We start from the raw sequence: 21,819 nt of genomic DNA on the forward strand, positions 1-21,819 counted from the left end.
TACCTGCAAAAAAGCTTGAATAGTGATATATGTAATCCAAGAGTGAAGTTTCTTGTAATATTTCACTCAGGAGAGGTGTTTCAGGGGACACTAAAGAAGGTAAATGTACTTATAATCAGAGTAAGCTGCCTGTAGACAGGTTATAGATTCTGGCATTTAATGTAGGAAGTTCTGCTGTCAGTCCAACAGCTCAACGGAGGGTTTTCTTCCCTCTCCCTCTCCCTTTCCTAGCTACTGTGTGGTTGTACCTCTTTCTTTAGTCCTTTAGCAGAATACAAAATCAAGTGTTTCTCAGAAGCCCTCTTCATTCTCCACCCTCTTTTGGAGTTCTCATGTTTTGAACACGCATGGTAGTTGAAATCCTAAAACGCGTAAAGCAACACATGGGTATTGTAAAGACAAGCGTGCAGTGGCCAGATGTCAAGAAGGACAAACGAGAGGCATGGGATCCGAATGGCTACCTGAGGCCAATGAGTAGATATCCAGCTGCCCTTCAGATGGAAAGCAGTTGAATACCAGTGGCTGGAAGTTGAGACAGATGGCAGTGCAGGATTGGTTAGGAACAGAGGCACAATTCAGATATTACTCAGTAATGATGCATTTTATAACTATTCTACAATAAATGAGTAATCTGCTTAATATATATCCTTGGAAGAAGTGGCTGCTGTCATTCTGGCTGCTGCTAGGGGGCAAGGGATTAAAATATGGAAAATAAAATAATTGACTATTGCTCAGAATTTTAGCTCTAAATTCATATATGCAAACAAACCAAAACGAAATGTATCATCCTTTCCTTCCAGGCGGTGCTAAAAATGCTACTCAAAGACCTGTGAACCAGATCACTGCTTTCTGCTCTATTTTAATTTCTGCAGTTATTTTTCTATCAGTCTGGCAAACCAGACAATACTGCATAGTCCTTGCTTATAAGCATCTATATAAATGTGAAAATAACTAGCCTTTGCCTAGGAAGGAAAACATGTGAGCAATTAGAAAGAACCAGAGCAGGTCAGAAAAAGTGGTAGGCAGTCAGAGAACAGACAAAAAGGAAAAAGAGTAGGAGGAGAAAAGTGTTAGCAACACTACAACACTTGCATCAGTTAGAGGGGGAGAGAGAGAGTCTATAACAACTTGAATATCTGAATGTTGGATCAAGTGACAGACTCAGTCTAGACTTCAGTGTAGAAAATGGGAAAGCAAAGTTAACAAGTTGTAAACTAGGACTCAATGAAAAAATCTTCAGATATTCATATTAAATTTGAGGTATATTAATTTTGATCATTCTCAAGTCTCCATCTTGCATTTTCTTTCCCTGAATATTTCAAGTTATTTTCATTATCAAGAAAAACCTTTGGAAAGGAAGTTTTTCCACTATGCAGGTTTCAAATTCATAGAATGAGAATGTATTTAAATGCATCTCACTCAAGTATTTTCAGCAGAAACTCAGCTATGAGAATTATAAATAAAGTGATAGATACCCTGATGCTTGATTATCTGAACCAGTTCACCCTGAGCTTTATAATTTGCATTTTGAGTAGAAAGACAGAAGGTACATGACATGAAGTTTGTTAGTGTGTGTCTGGAGGGTCTGTAGATCCTGAAACACGTAGCTTTATTTAATAGTTACAAATCAGACACTTGTCTGTACTGTGTGCAGTACCACCAGGATGTACACAAAGGCAGGGTATTTATTACGCGAACTGTGACTCTGTACTGAATAGAGCTGCTGGAACTTGAAGTGTCTGACATATTGATCCTTCTCACCTCTGAGGGCATTTAGGTAGATGGTCGTCTGATGAGCTTTGCTTCTGGCAGTTCATAACCGGTCTCTCCAATACCTTCTCAGCTTGAGAACTTCCGTGTCATCTGTCTCTCCTCTTCCACCACACGTATGGAAAGGACAGTAAGAATCTGATGTCACTGAGTGCCTTAAGCTTGCCCCAAGAAGGTGCAGGAATAAGAGCAACGCAAGTGTCACTTCGCTGCCCCTTTCAAGGAGCAGCCTGCTGCGTCAGGCTGGTGAGAACTTACATAGTGTTTACCATGGCGGTTCCTCACCTTGAATATTAAATTAAGGATACATAAAAACATGATTTGTGCTTAATTATTAAGCAAGTAAATAAACTGTTCATAAATTTCTTACAGGAAATTCTTCAGTCTTCTCCTTCATCTTTAGTTTTGCCAGCTGTTGACTGCGAGGCTACCAGGCATCTTCTGAGCTTTCTTCAGGAGTCCAGAGACTGGAAGTTAACAAACGTAACTAATCTCGGTGACTCTCAGCTGGAAGTGAATACATCTAAACCGAATTTACTGGTAGTTCAGCTACAACCACTTGTCAGGTAAGAGCTTGTCACAAACAAAACTGACTCACGTGTGTGCACGATTTTTAAAGCTTTTGAAGATGTTGCTTGTATTCAGGAAATTTAAAAATCAAAATGGAAGCTTACAGGATTAGCAAAGTTATTTTTCTTGCAAGGGTGAATTCAGCGTTTTATAAAGTCCCCTGATGAGCTTACCAGGTGTAATAGATGAAATATGTTGAGAAAGGCAGTCAGGCGTTCCTATTTTGTCTGCCTCATTATGTGAGAACAAAGGGACAACTAATAAAACTAAATGGCAACACACTTTTAGCAGAAAGGCTGAATTATTTTATGCAACACATGATTAACCTGCAGAATTAATTGCTAGAAGGCATTCCAGGGGTCAAAAAAACTGGCAGGATAAATAAGCAAGCAAATAAACATACAGAAAAACCTGCAGTTAATACGAATAAAGAGACTGGTTTTCATCACTCTAGAAGGGAGAGGAGGGCTATAATTCTTCATGTTTCCAGGTCTCTGATCTAACAGAGGTAGAGAGAGACTGTTCCTTCAGATGAATGTGTATTGAGAAAATATAAGGCATGGGTGTATTGAGTCCTTCTGCTCAGCTTCTCCTGCTTTTTCTTCTTCCTAGCCTGTTAGTTGGGCATTTGTACATGTCGGTACACGGTGCATGTATCAATGGGTCCTAAGGAAGAGCAATTGCAGCTATCACGTCACTACACAAAAAACGACACACTACCCGTTTTAAGGAGTGCAGGTACAAATGTTAGACAAGGGGCCAACACCAAATGAAAAGACAGCTGCACAGAGGTTCGTCAAAATAATGTCAGTAGTCTGGCTTCTCTGCAGCTAAGGAAGTTTGATGGGTTTGAGGAATCAGCTGAAGATGTGGTCCTTGTACTATTAATGGCTTTGCAGAAGAAAAGAGTCATAAGGAGGAGATGAGAGAATGATGGAGGGACTGATGTGGACGGTAATCCTTTTGCTAGTCAGTATCTTTGTACATTTCTGGTTCACATTGCTCTTGCCTAGAAAAGATTTTTAATTATTTTTCTCCCACTCTTTTTGTAGTGGTTTAAATGAGATTTCCACGCTGGAAGCAATTGCTGAAAATGGTAAGCAATATGACCAAGATATAAGTAACATTTCATCATTTAAGTCTGTGTTTTCATTTGAGCAGATTGTATTCTCTAGTTCCCGGGTTTTGCTGTAATATTTGAACGTTTTCTTTTCCCCTATCTAGTACTTATAAGCACTTGTCATAGTGTTGAAGTACTGAATGTCTGATTCAAAATTCACTGAAATGGATATAACTCTGTGACCTGAAATGCAATGATAATTCACCTCTGCTTCAGGCATGGGCCTTTGCTCATGCTCCGAGATGCTCGCAGTTCAGAGTACGAACCCTGCGTCTCCGCGCAGCTCGGGCTGCCTCCTTGGATCTCACCTCGCACACCGGCAGCTGGAGGCGTCAGGCTCATCCAGCAGTTCGAAGGTCTTGGTCTCACCAGAGGCTGTCTGAATGAATAGGAAATGTTTTTCTAATCTTTGTAAAACAATACTGATGCCCTTCACAGCCTTTGATTTTAGAGTCTTTCATTGGTTTTGCAGCTATTAAAGACTACTTGTTAAAGTTGAATCTCTCCCTATAACACTATAATAAAACTTTTCTTGCCTAGCATCTGGCTGAAAAGGAGGTGCCGTACACCAAAGAGTCACTGAGAAACATCTGGGTTTTTGCAGGGCTTTTGCTTACTACTCTAAATTAGAGATTGAGTTATAAAGTCTACAAATCAATGTAGTGGCAGTTTCAGGGACGTGTAGCGTAGTGTAGTTGTAGTGTAGTTGGCTGATAATTAAACAATGTCCTTAGTGCATATGACTGTTTCTGCCCAGAGCTGGGAGTGTAAAATCAGAAGCAGACTTGAAAATCAGGGGAAAATGCCTTAGTACTGAAATCAGTGTTTTGTCCTTTTCTCTTTGTTTTTGCAGTGCTCCAAAGTGAATGTGGTTTTTATACTCAAATAAGCAGCTGGATTTCCATCTCTGAATTGCAGAAGAGTTGTTTAGTTCTTTTTTCTTGTCCCCAGAGCATATTAGATATGAAAAGCCTTGGCTTAATGTTGGCCTTGGCTAAACATTAGCTTTTTCTTTATGGGACATTTCTTTCATCAGCTGCACAAACTCAAGAACAAGCTTCCCAAACCCTGTGTCAGGCCAGTTTGGTTTGGAACAGCAAAGTTAACGGGGAACCTGTGGGATGACAGAGGAGCAGGCTATAGCAACTTTCTGGTTAGTGTCACCTAGCTGTTGTCAGGGGAAAAGTGTGTGGATCAGGGAAGATGCGCCACTTTGTATGGCCAAAATCTGCACTTCGTATTCTGCGTCTCAGCTGTGCTCTAGAAAAGTGGGACTGTGGGCTGAATCCTCACCTTCTGGTTTATTTGCCAAAGCAGCCACTCAATGCACTACTGAATAAAACCTGGAAATAACATCAGCAGGAAGTTTAAATTCAAATGAAAGTTGCTGAGCCACAGTTCCTTAAAATTATCCCACTGAAGGTCTGTGCAGCAGATGGGAGAGAGTCAGAAGAGATAGATACAGTCAGTAGATAAGTGTCCCCAACACAGACTTCCAAGTCATGCAATCTGGGCTCCAACAGGTCTAAACGTCTAGGTACTGTCTGCAGCACAACCACAGTCATTTGCCAAATACTGCTGCCAGGACACCCTTCAAGGTCAGAACTTCTTGCAAGGTCATAAGTTATTGGTGTTTGTTATGGAAGGACTGCTGCTAGATCCTACCTGGGTAAGCAACAAAAAATACTATTTGTCACGTACCCACAACGTGACAAGAGAATTGTTAACCCATAAATACTGCTTGCAAATTTTTTTTTGCAGTATCAACAGTAAACCCATAGAAAAACACTGCAGACCTGTAGTAGGCTGCCCAGAAGTTCACAAAGCTTCTTATGTTTGTCACAGCAACTTCCTTCCTTTCCGCTGTAAAGGGTTTTAAAATCTGATATAATAAAATGTCAGAGAAATTTCTCCTGCTGTTTTACTTACTGCAGACAGGAAGCTCTGTAAGACAGAACAAATGGGCTCAGATTCTGCCCAAGGGAAATGTGCTGTTCTGAAATATCTAGAAGCTGGAGTAAGCAGAGGGGTTTAGAACGTTATTTCAATGAGGCTCATTACGAAAATACAAACTGGAATTCAGAATCCAAATCTGCTCAAGTTTCAAGGCATTCAGATTTACTGTTTTCTTTATGCTTCATTTCAGTATTTCTTCTTTCTTTCTTTTGCATGAGGTAGAGTTTGACATTATTACTCAGTTTGTGCCAGTTTTCCTAAACATTTCTCTGCTCAGGAGAAGGTTGCATTCTGTCATGTCAGTCTTACCTGCTGGATCCAGCATAGCTCAAAATCAATGGGAAAGCTGCCTGTGACTCCATCTGCATAAGATGAGGCTCTTTAATTGCTATCGCATGTATTCCTTCTTCCACTCTGATTCTCAGTGCGTTCCTCTTCCCACTCTTTCTCTTCTCTCCTATTTTTCCCCCTTTCATCATGTTCTTTTCTATTCTTTCTCTCTGTTCTTTTCAATTTTCTCCTTCCAGAACATTTCTTCTCAGTTCATTTCTTCCATCTCTTCCATCCATGTATAAAAGCACACAAAGAAATTAAGGTAGATTAGAAATTAATAACAACACTAATCCTGCATTCCGTGGTGAAATTCAAGGGATGTGTCTTCAATGAGGTAAAAAGGTTTAGTCCTTCCACCAGGGCATAGATGCAGGCAGTTATGCTAATTGGAAGGTGTTATCCTAGACAAACTGTTTTACATTCATAGATCTACGTAGTGTTTCCTTGATCCATGCTATCTAAAATAAAATAAAAAAAAACCCAACAAAAAAACCCAAAAAACCAACAAACCACCAAACCACAAAACATTTCAGTAGAACCACTCTAAAATCACTCAAACATCAATATTAACATCTGGACATGCCTCTTCCATTAAAGTAAGAGCCTGGAATGACTAATGTTCCCATGTAGGCATCTAATTTGGGTGCTTTAAAATGTGGTGGACGATCTGGGCCCTTTTCCTTGGAGAGTTTGCAAATACTTCGTAAGTAAAGTTTTGATCACAGGCAAACAAAGATCTATATCAACTCTGTTGTCACAAGGGTGTTCACAGCAGCTTCTCTGAATGAAGGAATTGCCTCTAAAATCCTCCCAACGGCAGGAGTTATAGAAGTTACTGGTAACTATCATTACACATAGCTCCTTACTGAAGTGAAACGCAAATAACATGTTATTTCAGATAGCAATTGGTTGCTTTAATGAATGAAAAAACAAAGACTATCTATGCATTTTTCTATGTATTATTTTTTCTTCTGCAAATTTTAGCTGAGGCTGCTGAGAATTTCCAGTGAGTTGCACTCTGTGGTTGTAGAATACAAAATCTACAATATGTAATGCCTTGGACCTCCACACCCAATATAATTGTACTAGTGTATAAGCAGCTGTTTTTTCTGAGTAACTCCATCTCTTATAGTAGATCCTTTTAGCAATAGTTGTTTTAGAAGGAAAATTTACATAGCTGTGATTCTTGACGGATAAGGGGAAATCAATTTGGTTAAAACCTTGCAGAAAAAACAATGCTTGCATTTTTACAAAAGCCAAATATTTTACTCAGCCAGGAGACCATAATTACTGTAAATAGAAAAGGTTAAAAAGGATAATAATACAAGCTTCAATCCCAGTATATGAAATTGAAATACAATTTCTGTAATGTATAACCTCGAAATCTGAGAAGCCTGTATATTCAGGCTATAAAATAGCCATTCACCAGACTGGTACATGAACGAGAAGTGGAAAGGAACTGAAACGGTAAATGTGAGTCTGCTTGCTTCTTTCTCTATCGGTCCTAATAACAACGCTAATAATGGTTCTTAATTCACAACTATTTTGCTCCTTATCATTAGCAGATGTTAGTATTTCTGTGTACGGTTTGAAAACATTTATCAGTTGTAAGTATTTGTCACAACTGCCTGTAGTTTCAGAACTAAAGGAGGATCTTCTGTAGAGGCATCTTTGGATCTCTTTAGAAGTTTCTCTCTTCCTTCCTTGACTTTTCCTTCTTTTTTTCAGAAATATTCCACCATATTTCTCCTTTGGCTTCCACTGTAGTCAACAGCAAAATTTTCCATATCCTGTTGAGGGTGCAGAATCAGGCTTTAAATCCACTGAAGCAAAAAGGAATATTGCTGCCAATATTATGCATATCGTTCCCCAAACTAAGCACTACGTTTTGAGTATTTTTTTCTCAGTGATTGGTTCTGTGTACTTTGTAATTCACAGAATAATGCTACTTAAGCTTTATTATTTGATTATTTAGTTAGTTATTAGCTTGTCACTTGACTAACAGTATATACGTCTTGGTCTCATCTCTTAAGTGACTTCTTCTGCATTTGCTTTTAATTGCCCAAAGTTCAACCTTTCAGGTATAGTTTCTATGGTATTTACTTTTGAGTTTCAAAATCACCCCTTTTTTTGAACTGTTGTAACGTATTTGTTTTGTATTGTCTCAGTGAAATTGTGTATTTTTCAAGACACTGAACATTTGTATCTATTGACATATAAATGGTATGAGCACCTAAATTGCTTAAATAAATTAAATAAGCTTAGACATCTAGCTCATTACTTCTCCAACTACTGTAGGATTTTGGCTTTCTCAACTTAAAGAGTTTGTTAAATTATACATGTTTCTATTTATAGACAAAATAATTGGAAGACTGACCATGGATCTGCAGGAACGAGGGATTCATTTTTCAGTAATTTATACTGCAGTGAGACCTTCAAGGGTGAGTAATCTTCAGTGCCTAGAACTGTCAGATTTTTGGCATCTAACAACTTAATGTTTACAGAGGAATGCTGTAGATGATTTTCAAGGTTACACAAGCAAGCAATCTTTATTATATGAGGTTTTGACCAGAAATGATTGCATGAATTTTCATGTACGATAGCTATATTACATAACTATTGAAGTTTTACTGTTCTAGGAGACCATAAATTTGCCGTTGTCTTTAGAAATTATTATTATTATTAAAGACTGTGATTTCAGATTTTTTTCCCCATTTATCTCTAATGGTTTTATAGTAAGTTCTACAGGGAACCTTATCAAGCTTCCTAGTGTCGTTGGTCAGTAAAGACTGAATGCTGTTAATTAACTGAAAGCTACTAATGTATCCATTTTTAAATTACCTGGTTTCATTCCTTTTAGTCAATACTTGGTATTTACAACTGGAAGGTAAAGTTATCACCCTTGCTGATAGTCAGAACATCATTTGTAGATCACATTGTATTATGTTAGCAGTAGGCAGCAATGCAGAATAGTTATTTATGTAGAGTTATCTGTTTTGTACGGCATACAGGTTGTAATCAAGAAATATTCAAATTTTAGTTTTAATGCAATTAAATGGAAGACAGTCATGCCTTGAGGAAAAAAGAATACAGTTCCCACTAAGAAGAGAGGCATATGAGGGATGGATGGGCTATATCCTAAAAATCAGCAGCTTTGAAAGAAACATGTCTATCTGTTCCAGTGGTAACACTTCTGAGCTCCTAATGTGATTCTTAGTTTAATTTGAACTTTAATTCAAACTCAAGATAATGCCATTTGAGAATACAGAAGATATGATTTCCTTGGTTTAGGCAACAGGAAAGCCTGTAGTAGGATTGTCTAGATCTAGTGTGAGAACTGCAGACAGGATCTTGAGAAGCTGGAGTGTTTTCAGGAGGGAACACTATGAAATATTCACAACTGTTCTTAAGACAAGAACAAAACCTAGAAAACCTGTTTTAAATGGGTATGGAGTGAAGTCCCTTTAGCTTATCCAAAAGAAGAGTAAGAGGGAACTTGACTGCACTTCATAAATGTTCTTTAAGCCAAAAGTGGCTGAGCCCCCCAAAGGTGTTCTGTGTTCGATCAGAAATAATCTGGGTTTTTGCAGGGAGGTAGGATCTTGAACCTCTGACTATCCAACAAGACCATTGGGTTCGTCCCTTCAGACCCTCGGAAAAAGATTAGTTCTACTGAAGAAGACCTTTCTTCAATAATCCACCCTGTGAAATTAATTTCCACATACTGGGTTTTGAAGACCAGACAGAATACAAAGACAAAGCAGCATGAGGAAGCAAGCTCACATTAATATTCTTTGTGCTGTATGTTTATGTGGTAAAGGAGAGGAAAGGACTTTTGATCCCCCTTTTTTGTAATTTTTTTTAACCAAGATCCAAAATGAAAATAAAAATTATTTAATTATTGTGGCTCTTTACTATTTGAAATCAAAGGGACATGGGCATTCTTAGCTGAAAATTGCATTTAGAACAATTGGAATGAAAAATATTTTTAATTAATGAAGGAATTGGTGTCAAGAGAAGGAATTTTTCAAGCAGTTTTAAAAGTTTGTTGAATTTTAAATCTATGCATATTTCAACAGGCTTTCTAAATTAAAGTGACTTAGTTTGAGCAACTGGAGCACTTTTAAATAATTAAACCAATGTATTTTAAGATGTTCTGCGTTTTTGAAAAATAAGCAATTTAAACTTTTCTTAATTCTGTAAATTCAATGCCATATAAACCCATATGAAGCATATTTTCCCTCTGCAATAACTTCATGTTATTTCAGTGCATTCAAGGTTATCAGCTTCTGTACTGAGCTAGAAAAGGCAAAATGGAAAGTACCTTTGAGGGTTCATTGGTCTGTACATTTGCATGTAACCTCTTCTTAGTATGTATTGCAAATCTTTGGCTGTGCTTGAACTGCGGAAAACGTGAACTGTTTCATAACCTTAAGCTAAACGACTATCTCCCTTTGCATAAGCCATAAAGACCCTATTCCATGATCTAGAAGTTACAGGGTCACTCCCCATTGATAACCAAGATCAGTATACATGATAAGTAAAAGGCTAAAAGGCTTTGATCGTACGGGAAAAGAGTTTACATTACTTAGTACATTTGAAAATCGATAGCAATCGTTCAGTATGAAAGATTTGCCTTAACTAAGTTGTTTTTTTCTCATTGATGAAGGAAATGAGCTTTAAGCATAACACTTAAAAAAAAAAAAAAGGACAGCTCCTTCTGATCAGGTAAATTAATTTTATGCAATGAAGGTCCCAAAAACTCGGGATATAAGATACTTCTTTCCTGATAGCTCTCCCTCCTTGCTGTTGGGCAGACAATAGCTTCATAGCATTGTCTTTTTACATTCACTCATTCTTCCGTTGCCTCAAGCAGAGAAAAATAAACGTGAGAAATACATATATTGGAAAAGATTTCAGACTGGTATTGGCTTTACAAAGTGAATTAATGAGACAGGATGCAAAACTTGAGTTTCCTGATTTGATGAGAATGAGCTTTTTAGTTTAGTCAGTGCAGCCACAGATCCCTTTGGGCTATCATAGTTATCAGTTAGTTACCCCGGTGCATGATGGAGATTTATTCAGGCTGGCTCTTGTTCTGTTCCAGTTTCAGCATTTGAAGCTGGAAGACAGAATAAAGATCCTGAAACAGAAGATGTTTGGTGACCTATATGAAATGGTTTTACTAACCAGTTGATAATTCCTCTGGATATCACATCATGTCATAAAGGAGCTGCCTTCCTCCAACAAGGGAACTGCCATGTCTTGTGACTCTTGTTCTAAAATGCTTTGCCTTTGAGGTCTGGCTGAGTTGGGCTGATGCTGAGTGATTTATATCACCTAATTCTAGGCAAGTGAAGTGTAAATGTCTGCATCTGAAGGCATCAACCAGCGTGCTCTTTACAATCAAAGACTTTTTAGGGTATGATCCTTCTGACCTATTTTGTAGGGGACTGTTGCAGGATGACATGAAACTCAGCTTTTGTAATCTCCTTTGTCTCTGACATCCATAAAGGCAGTCCTCATGCTTAGGTCAGATCTCGACATATACATTTAGTCAGAGAACTCTCACTCAACATTTCTCATCTTCTTTTCCATTAAAAATCAGAAATTTATCCCAAGAATTAAGTAGTTTTCTGCCAAGACCTTTCTTCCCTTTGAAACTCATTTGATAGCTTATTTTTTTCTTCAGGAGAACCAAACCCCTCTGAAGTCCTCGTTCCACTCTTGCATCAGGAGTTCTCATGAATATATGATTTTTTTGTGTTCTTGGGGACTATGATCAAGGTCACCCCTCTACTTGTGCTTGCTGCTAGTTAGCTTTTTTGGCTTCTGGTTGTAATGCATAATTTTACCTGTGCTGTTGTAACTGGAGAGGTTAAAAAGGCTGCAGTGATTGAAAGAGAGATATGCTTCAAATCATGTTTCCCACCCTTCAGATCCTCATGGTGTCCATGTCACATTTTTACAAGTTCGCTTCTGAAACATCTGTAAGACAGTTTTATTGTTGTTATCTCTTCCCAATTAGATTGAATGCTGAGGAACCCCATATTGCCAAAAGGATAGTTATGGCTGCTTCCCAGCTGATACTCATTTTGTTGACTCCACTTTTTACAGATGCATTGTGAGCTGCTGTTTAAACCTTCTCTACTGCCACCATATTTTCAGAGACCTTCAGCTACTGTGGGCTTTTGACTGCTTCATTCTACAGTCTGTCTGCTTTAGTTGACGTTTAAGCGTGTTGAGCCTTTGATCCCACTCAGAGCCAGGCAATATGAGTTACAGGAACTTTATTCAGCCATAAGTAACATGGGCATCTGCAGCACAAGTGGTTGCATTTGACCTTAAAAAGTGTCTCTTGAGGGTATCTTCAGGTGCTATTGATGTGCGCCCCATCTGAAAATAGTGTGAAAAGTTTTTATCTTCTTTGACAAGTGCTTGTGGGTTTGTTTTCTTTGTTTCTGCCTTCTACCTAATGCATTTTTAAAAATGCATTACATTTTGCAGTGCTGCATCTTCCACTTACATCCAGCTCCTCTCTTTTTTGTTGACTATTCAATTCACCACTCCGAGGAGACTAAACTCTGCAACAGCCACCCCACTGACTTCACAGCTTCTGATTAATGGAATGCTTTTAACAATTTAATATACTCAAACATTATTTACTTGGAGCTTTCCCATGAACGAAATCTTAGAAAAAAGCTTATAATGCCATTTGCAGGAGTTGGGGTTGTAAGGTTAATATCCTCATGCACCCTTTAATAGAGGAATTGGCTTATTCATTTACTCTTGTATTATTTTTTTATATTTGAAGGAGCAATTATAGTTTGGCATAGTATAATAAAGCATCAGTGCTTCCACCCTAAAAGAAGAAATCGCAGGAATTCCTCATCCTCTCCTCTCCCTACTTATAGAATTCCATTATAATAAAAAATAAACTTTAACTTGTAGATGAAGAATATGCACTTAATTATTTCCTAGCTAACAGGTTTGGGTTTGTTTTTTTTTCCTTTTTGGTTTTTTTTTTTGGTTTGGTTTGTTTGGTGGCTTTTGGTGGTTTTTGGTTTTGTTTTTTTTTTTTTACTTGATAGAGGTACAGCCTTTTTAAATAATTACAAAAGAAGTGCTTAAGGCTGGTTCAAACCAGGTAGTTGTCACTCTAGAGGAAAAAAACCCAGACAAACATTTAGCCAAATTAGCTTGGAAATTGAATGCTAAGGATGTGAGAAATGCTTGTTAGTGATTCTGTATGATTTATTCCATGTGTTAGTGGAGAATTCAGGGAAATAACTGAAAACTAGCGTTTTACCTTTAAGCCTAGACTTTGCACTAGGGCATTAAGATTCACTTACTTTAAACATTTTTGCAACTTTAGCTTTCATTTTATATTTACATTTATATATACAAGCTTATTGACTTCACCGGGAAATGAAGGGCAGCGTGGAAGTAAACTATTGTTCTTATTTGATCAGAACAATTTTTTTATTTTCAGTTTCTAACTAGCTTTTTAAGGCATAGATGAAGCCTATACAAGTGTTCCATATACACCAAATTAGAAAGTTGTATTTATTTTGCAATTAAAACTAAGGATCAGGAAAATTGGAGTGGGGCAGAAATGGTGGAGAAGGGACACAGATGAGGATGAATTCTGTCTTAGGAAAAAAACCAGAAATTGGTGAAATGTATGTATAAAAATTGCAATGAATACTCTTAAAATACAGTCATAGATAGGCAGAGGTCATAAACATAATAATTTAGAATAAAATTAAGGTATAAGGCTAAAATAGGATAGAATAAAATGCATGTGTAACTAAACAAGCATATTGATATGGCATGTTGGTAGGCATGCTAAAAACTTTCTGGAAGGAAAATGCCAAGGTAAAAAAATTATTAGAGTGACAGAGTAGATCTGTAAAGGACTGCTAGTTTATCTTAAAGGAAGTTTGGATTGAAGGAGGCAAAGATAAGTATTCTGGGGATTCTAGAGTCCTATTCTAGGAACAGAGTCTTTGAAGACTGAGGCCAAACATAGTATCTGAGTGACATGACTTTAATCTGAAGATTGAAATGATCCGTGTAGCTGCGATTTGGTGAATTGCCCAGTAAGCTCCTCTAATTATGTTGACTGACACTGTTTGCAGATGGAATACAAACTGTTTAAACAGGACATATTAAAACCTCAAACCGCATGTCAAAAAGTATTTTTGAAAAATTGCTTCTTTCCCCTCGCCCTTCTCCCCACGTGAAAACATCCCAAACTGTGCCATAATTAAACAAGACAGTGAAAGAGGTGAGGCTGTTAAAAGTGGCTTTATTAGCCGTGCTTCAAAAAGCAGAGTCCTGTATGCATATAGAAAATTAAAAGGAATATAAATTCTGGCAATTTTAGTGCAAAATCATATGCCAGACTTAAATAAATTCAGAGGAATAATGTGCAAAAGACATTAAAACTATTAATAAAAACACATTAGACAGGTATTCTTTCAGCAAGCATTGGATCTAATAAAAAAGAGGAACTCAGAAAAATGAGTGACAACACAAAGCCAAATGAGTCTGTGTGTTGATCATCTCTGTGGTGGAGTAATCATCGAGCCTCGAAAACTTTTGGTGTTACTGAGGTGGTAGTAGAAGAGATTTCAGAATAAATCAATGAAACAAATAGTGTCATATCACCAAGGTCAGACAATTTTCACCCCAGTTTTAATTAAAATAAGAAACAGCCAAACTACCAATTGTCATGATTTCGGATGTACAACTTATCAATTATAATTTATATAACATGTATGTATATATAAAATTGAAATTATTTTCAGGCAGAAATAAAAAAACAACAAAGGTAGGAAAGAAAGGATAAAAATAAAGGATTGATGTTTACAGTGGGAAGTAATTACTAGGGAGATTCTGTGAGGATTGATGTTGATGCCCGTGCTGTTCAACAGAATCATTGTTAGTGCGGAAAGGGGGCTGAAATCCGAAGGTGCCAAAGTTTGCTGATGCACTGACAAGTTAGAGAAACCACTCACAGCACTGCGCCACTGGGTGATAAAATGACAGATGAAATCCAGTTTGAAGGAAAGTAACACACATAAGGAAAAACCTTAAATATGCCCATCACACTGTGGTGAGTGGCTGCTATTTCTCAGCAGAGGGATTGCGGTGAGAATGTGGGTAGATCTCTTGGAACATCCCAGCAGTCAGCAGTGGGATGAATAGTGAGCAGAGTGTTATCAATCATTGGGAAAGGAAGAGGGCAAAGCAGCAAGCCGCAATTAGTTCACTAAGCCCTTGGTGAGTGCAAGTCTGCCAGTGGAATAGCGTGTGTGGTTCTGGCCACCCCATCTCCAAAGGGATACAGTAGAGCAATGAGATTAAAATATTTTAGCTAGGAAAAGTGGCAATTCAAGAGGGAAATAATAAATAAAATCACCAATAACATGGACGAGCTAAACAGGAAACAATTGCTCAGTCTCTGGCCACTATTCACAATTATCACCTCTCACAGAATATAATGCAGGAATTCAGGAGCACCAAATTCCTTTAAAGAAACAAAATAAACTATTTTTGGGTGACAAAAGTACATATATTTCAGTGATTTGGTGAGCTAATGAAAGAAAACCAGGAAGGAAGATCCTATTACAGACGTTCATTTGAATGCAACCTTCAGCTCAGAAGGTTTCTAGCCCAAAGATTACAGAAATCAAGGAGGGTATCCTGGGACAAGTATTGTTTGTATTTACCCTTTTCTTATTTTTAGCTGCCGATTACTATCACCAGCGCTGGCAGTGAGCTAGGTAGACCTTTGGTCTCGCACAGTTTAGCTGGTCTTGTGTCTTGGCAGTAGAAGGTTGGGATATTGACATAGCATTTCTCTGGGACAGGAGTGTGAAAGGTAATGTGTAACTTAGTTAACTAAAGGCCATGAGCCAGAAGAGGCAGCCAACAGACTAAACAAAGCTCCACTAAGGGAAGCTCACAGACTTTCCTCCTCATGCTCGCCTATTAGGTTGTTGTAGAATTGCCAGTTTTGAAAATGAAAATAATTGCCACATCAAAAAAATGCCTGCTGCTCATAAATCATTGTTCTGCTGGCAACCAGGAAATCTGTAACAAAAAGTGACTGTGTTGGCTGGAAGTCAGGTAGGTGGCACCCCAAGCTTGGTGCAGTTTTCCCTACTTTCAGTGCAGTGAAACGGGTTGGATTCTAAAGATCCTTGGGATTAAGTTGCCTCTGGGAACTGAATCCTTTCCCCACCCATTTCTACCGGTGAGCACAGAGACCTGTATCTTCGGCACCTTCTGTAGACACCAAAGCCCACAGGCATGATCTTTTTCAGAGGTGGACATGCATTCCTGTTTTGGGGAAGCAAAGGATTAGAAACAGGAGATGATCCCATCCCCCCAGGGGATCACAGTGTATGTGTCTCCTCCCAACATGTTCCTAGGGCTGAAGAGCCAGGAGCTTGGTGCTGTGTGGCTAGGTAGCTCCTGCATGTGGTCGGAGCAGCCTTGTCCTAAACGTCTACCTACAGTACTTCTTGTCTTCCTTCCCTTTGTAGGAAATTAAATGAATAAAGCTGGTAAAAGAACGAGCTGGTGCAACCACAGGGATGTCCTGTGCACTGGCAAAAACATTTATATCGTGCACAATTTGATTTCTATTGCAGCCTCTGTTGTCTGTGCTAAAGGAATAACTGTTAGAGGAACAAAGACACACTTTACCAACACGTGTCCTGGTTTCAGCTGGGATAGATTTAATTTTCTTTCTAGCAGCTGGTATAGTGCTGTGTTTTGGATTTAGGATGAGAATAATGTTGATGACACACTGATATTTTAGTTGTTGCCAAGCAGTCAAGGACTTTTCAGCTTCTCACACTGCCCTGCCAACAAGGAGGCTGGGGGTGCACAAGAAGCTGGGAAGGGACACAGCCGGGACAGCTGACCCCAACTGGCCAAAGGGATATTCCATACCATATAACACCATGCTCGTATATAGCTAGGGGGTTGGCCAGGAGGCGGTTCGGCTCAGGAAATTGCTGAGCATAAGCTTTGGGTGGCAAGAAATTCTGCTGTTCATCACTTGTTTTGTTTTATTATTATTATTATTATTATTATTATTATTATTATTATTATTATTATTATCATGTTCCTTTTCTGTCCTATTAAACTGTCTTTATCTCAACCTTCAAGTTTTACTTTCTTTTTCCTTTTCAATTCTCTCCCCCATCCCACTGGGGGGGGCGGGAATGAGTGAACAGCTGTGCAGTTGTTTTAGCTGCCGGCCGGGTCAAACCACAACAACATGACATAAAAATTTGATGAGAATCACTAAAATGCAGATCCTCAGTCCTGGGAAGTGTGTGTGATCTGCTGGCAGAATAACAAACCCCTAAGTTCTACTGCATCCAATCTGTAACAGAGTTAAAACTAGTTAGAAGAAACCTGTATAATTTCATTTTAGTTCCAACTGGCATATCATTTTCTATCTTTCTTTTCACTATAGAAAAGAATTAATTCACTTCATGTAGTGCCACAGAATGTTTCGATTTTAGAAATTCAGTGTTTTGTGGTAAGAAGACATTTTGTTCCACAGTTCTAGATCTGTTATAGTTATGCATGTAGTGGTTGCGTTTTTCTCTACTTTCTAACTCTTAGCCTGCCTGAGATCCCCTGACATATTAGACTCTGTTCAAAGCCGTCAGCTAGTGATTTTCTGCCATTAGAAACACAAAAGAGGGGCCATCATTATTCATACTTAGCTATTGTGCGTATGCAGCCATTAGACTCATAAATACGGCATACATGCCTCTAAAATTATGATAGAGGATGATAAATTTTTTGTGTAATTTTCAAGCAAGTGAGCGAGTGGCTGTGTGGGGCTTAGTTTTAGTTGCCGGCTGGGGTTAAGCCACAACACAGACAAAGCTAAGAACTAGGCCAGGCTGTTAATAAAATGTTGATGGACTGTTACGGCGGTGTTTGTGTACTGAAATACAGATCTTATTTCCTTCTGAGAACCCATCCCTTGTAGCTGACAACTTTAAATTGAATCGGATTTCAGTCACCTAATATATCTTTCTTTTTAGACAGCTGTCTAATTAGAAAATTCACTGATTACAGAAACTTGTGGTGCTAATATCTTTTGAGGAAATAGCCCTGTACAGTCAGATCCCTGTGCAGTCACCTCTGTTAGCACCAGCCAAACTGCAGCAGGCCCAGAGGCACCGGTGGGAAGGCTCTGGGACTCGCCAGTGGACCCCGGGACTGTTAGCTGGGGGTGCTGGAAGAGAAGAGGCATATTTGACCAGCATGAGGTTGACAAGTCTTTGTTTCTTCTGGGATCCAAGCTAGTATCATGGCACTGTACTGATCCACGTAGGCTTACCAGCTCATGGAAACCTCGCATGGGAATCTCTGTTAGTGGGTTGTTGTATGACATATGTCTTTAGTGTCACTAGTAGACAAAAAAAAGGGCAATAAACTCACCCTTTTCCTGCCAAAATGCCACAGGCCTCTTATTTAATTTGTTAATGGAAGCGTTGCTGTAAAAGCCATACAGAAAGTGGTGCCTGACATCAAATTTGATATTACATGGCATATTGTGTTCTTGTTCTGTCCTTTTCATTTCACTAAAACCTCAATGTTTACAATTTTATTGAAACATTGCAGCCGTTCTTCTGTGATGGGATTTCTGTTTTAGCCCAAATGATTGAGTGACTTCCCAGACAGATATTTAATGAATCATAAAAACTATCATTCTACATTTTAGTGCACTACAGTATGAAGCTAAACCCCAAGTATTCTAACAGCTATATATCTCTGCCTCTGGGGCTTTCAGCCAAATCACTTGCAAAATCCTGCAACAGAGTAAGGAGGCTTTCTTGCCTTACGGTGAGCAGAACTATTGCAAGGTGAGTGCTGGATCCCACTTTGCCTCCTTGCTGTTGAAAACTCCTTCCTCCTCCCCAGTGCATGATTTCCCTGTGACCTGAATGATATTCCTTGCTACTGCTCCACAGTTTTTCTCAGGATCTGAAGTGCCCACAGGAGCAACTGATTGTGGTTGAACCAAACCCCCGGCCTGACATGCCATTACCTGGCATTGAAGCTTGGCTGTAGCGTAGTGTGGTGGGTTGAGCCTGACTGGGGCCAGGTGCCCACCAGAGCCGCTCTCTCACTCCCCTCATTCACTAAACAGGGGAGAAAAGGCATAACGAAATGCTTGCAGGTCGAGATAAGGACAGGGAGAGATCACTCACTAATTGTTGTCACGAGCAAAACAGACCAAACTTAGAGAGGGAATTCATCTAATTTATTACTAGGCAAAACAGAGTAGAGGAATGAGAAAATAAAATCAACTCTTAAAACACCTCCCCCCACCCCTCCCATCTTCCCGGGCTCAACTTCACTCCCGGCTTCAACCTTCCCCCCCTCAGCGGCACAGGGGGACGGGGAATGGGGGTTATGGTCAGTTCATCTCACGGTGTTTCTGCCGCTTCTTCATCCTCAGGGGGAGGACTCCTCTCATCGTTCCCCTGCTCCAGCATGGAGTCCCTCTCACGGGGTGCAGACCTTCAGGAGCAAACTGCTCCAGCGTGGGGTCCCCACGGGGTCACAAGTCCTGCCAGCAAACCTGCCCTGGCGTGGGCTCCCCTCTTCACGGGTCCACCGGTCCGGCCAGGAACTTGCTCCAGCGTGGGCTTCCCACGGGCCACAGCCTCCTTCAGGTGCCTCCACCTGCTCCGGCGTGGGGTCCTCCACGGGCTGCAGGTGGAATCGCTACACCCCCTCATCCTTCCTCCATGGGCTGCAGGGGGACAGCCTGCTTCACCATGGCCTTCACCACGGGCTGCAGGGGGATCTCTGCTCCGGCGCCTGGAGCTCCTCCTCCCCCTCCATCTGCACTGACCTTGGTGTCTGCAGAGTTTCTTACATCTTCTCACTCCTCTCTCCGGCTGCAAAAGTTCTCTCTCTCTGTGTTTTTCTACTTCTTAAATATGTTATCACAGAGGCGCTGATTGGCTTGGCCTTGGCCAGCGGCGGGCCCGTCTTAGAGCCGGCTGGCATTGGCTCTGTCAGACACAGGGGGAGCTTCTAGCAGCTTCTCACAGAAGCCACCCCTGTAGCCCCCCTGCTGCCAAAACCCTGCCACGCAAACCCAACACACGTAGGAACAGCAATAGGCATCAAGCTGCTAAAGCAATCCCACAGGAGTGCTGGAAGGAAGTTGGTCTTTGTTTGCTAAAACACCTCACCTTATAAAGTTCAGTTTTCCAAAGTTTAATACCAAAATATCGTGACAAGGGTCAGTAACTACCAGCCACAGAGTAGGCAGTTACACCTAACTGCTGGCAAAGGTTGCATGCTTTGGTCTCGTTTTGTTTTAGTTGATGGGCTAGAGACTGGTAGGAGATGAAGGAAATTATGAAAATGATGACATGAGCTGAGATGTGTGAACTGGAAGGGTTAACTAGGCTTTGGTGGAAATACATCTAATTTTGAGAGAAACTTGGAAGAGGAAAGAGGGTTTATCCAGAGAAAAGAAAGCATGGTAATCTCCTTCAAAAAGCATGGATATTATTTCTAAAATTAGCTTTGTCTAGACTTTCTGATGTGTGTTTCATTTATATATATACGTTCTAGCTTACATACACTATTGTCAGAAAAATTAAGTGGATACTGAGTGCAAGAAAGCAGAGTAGAAGGTAAGCACTTTTTTATTGATTTTCTGTGAAAAAACCCACTTGTTTTAACTTCCCTGTCAAAGAGATCCAGCTTGCTAGAATTGTTGGCCTTTGCCTTTTGATTCAGAAAAACTAGGAAGACAGAGCCAGACTCTCCTCACAAGTTTCTGCAGTGCAAGTTTTGGCTTTCTGTTTGCTCCAAAAGAGTTGTCACACACAGATGGAGATGCCGAAAGCGCAGAGTGGTATTCTCACATTGAACACAGTATTTTTACAGGGAGAATCTGACCATCTGAAAAACATACTGGTATTTAGACTGTAATTTATTACAGACAGACCTGAGGAATTGTAGGAATGATGTGTAACTTTTTAAAGTTAAAAATTAATTTCCTTGAAGTATCAATAAAAATTTGAAGTGTAACATGTATTGTCCTGTCCACACGTCTTTCTTCAAGTTAGGAAAAAAAAGGAGACAGACTCCCCATTTTTGCAAATTAGTCCTCCAAAGTGCTGAAGGATCAAAATATTAAGTGGAGGGAGGGAGACTTTTATGGGTCTTCAGATTTTTAATTTCCCTGTGACTAGCCTACATCTGGGACAAACAGTGCTGGCAACTCTCCCAGCACTGTAACGCATTTTTCAATTCAGTAACTCACCAGGCCCGTATCTAACCTCAGTCCAACCCTCACTGCATATACGTTTCCTCTTGTTGCAGCAGAGGCTCCTTATCCTTTTTCGCATCTCCCATGGCAACTTGAATTCCACATATGGACATAAGAAAGTGGGGAAAACAACCAGTTGGAGTGGGTATTCCCCTGAGCAGTCTAAAAATGATGTAAAATCTGTAGCTCCTTTTATCTTTATGGCAGAATTGCCTGAAACAGGGCCCAAAATCCAATGTTAAAGCTGGGGAGATTGGCATCAGCCAATACTCCTTGAATGATACATCTGGTAGATTCCTTTCAGGATTAATTCTGTTTTACATTGCAAGCTCTTAATGCATTTTTTTTCTTTCTCTTTTTTGTATTAGAATGAAAAATCTGATTAGCTAAAAGAATGTAAATGAGTTTTAACACTGGTAGATGACCAAGACATTGTTTTCATTGGAATAATTGTATTTGGGTTACTTGTCCTAAGTGAAATTTAAGGTGGAGAATTAAGTGTAGCAGCTCCTTCTGCTGCTACTCCGGCTTATACATATTCTGTTTTACTTCTAAAATCAAGATCGTTTATAGGCCAATTCCTGCTCTTCCTTAAGTTAGCTGAAAAAGTTTGGTACAAAAATCAATTAAAACTTGGAGCAAGAAAATATAATTTTCTTCAGAAAATTTGGACTACTGTGGCATTTATGGATGTGCTTGTATGTCCCATACATGCAAAAATTCCTTG

The 21,819-nt window shown here is 39.5% G+C and overlaps 1 protein-coding gene across 1 annotated transcript in view; it reads left to right on the plus strand.

Annotated features, from left to right (window-relative positions):
• ATP6AP1 (ATPase H+ transporting accessory protein 1) overlaps nt 1–21,819 on the plus strand; it is a 56,032-nt gene that overhangs the window by 12,234 nt on the left and 21,979 nt on the right. Inside the window, exons 4-6 of the mRNA XM_054807208.1 lie at nt 2,143–2,336; nt 3,393–3,436; nt 8,105–8,190. Coding sequence (XP_054663183.1) covers nt 2,143–2,336; nt 3,393–3,436; nt 8,105–8,190 — 324 coding nt within the window. The remainder of the gene's footprint in view (nt 1–2,142; nt 2,337–3,392; nt 3,437–8,104; nt 8,191–21,819) is intronic.

Source organism: Grus americana, chromosome 1, assembly GCF_028858705.1.
Source record: "Grus americana isolate bGruAme1 chromosome 1, bGruAme1.mat, whole genome shotgun sequence".
Taxonomy (NCBI): domain Eukaryota; kingdom Metazoa; phylum Chordata; class Aves; order Gruiformes; family Gruidae; genus Grus; species Grus americana.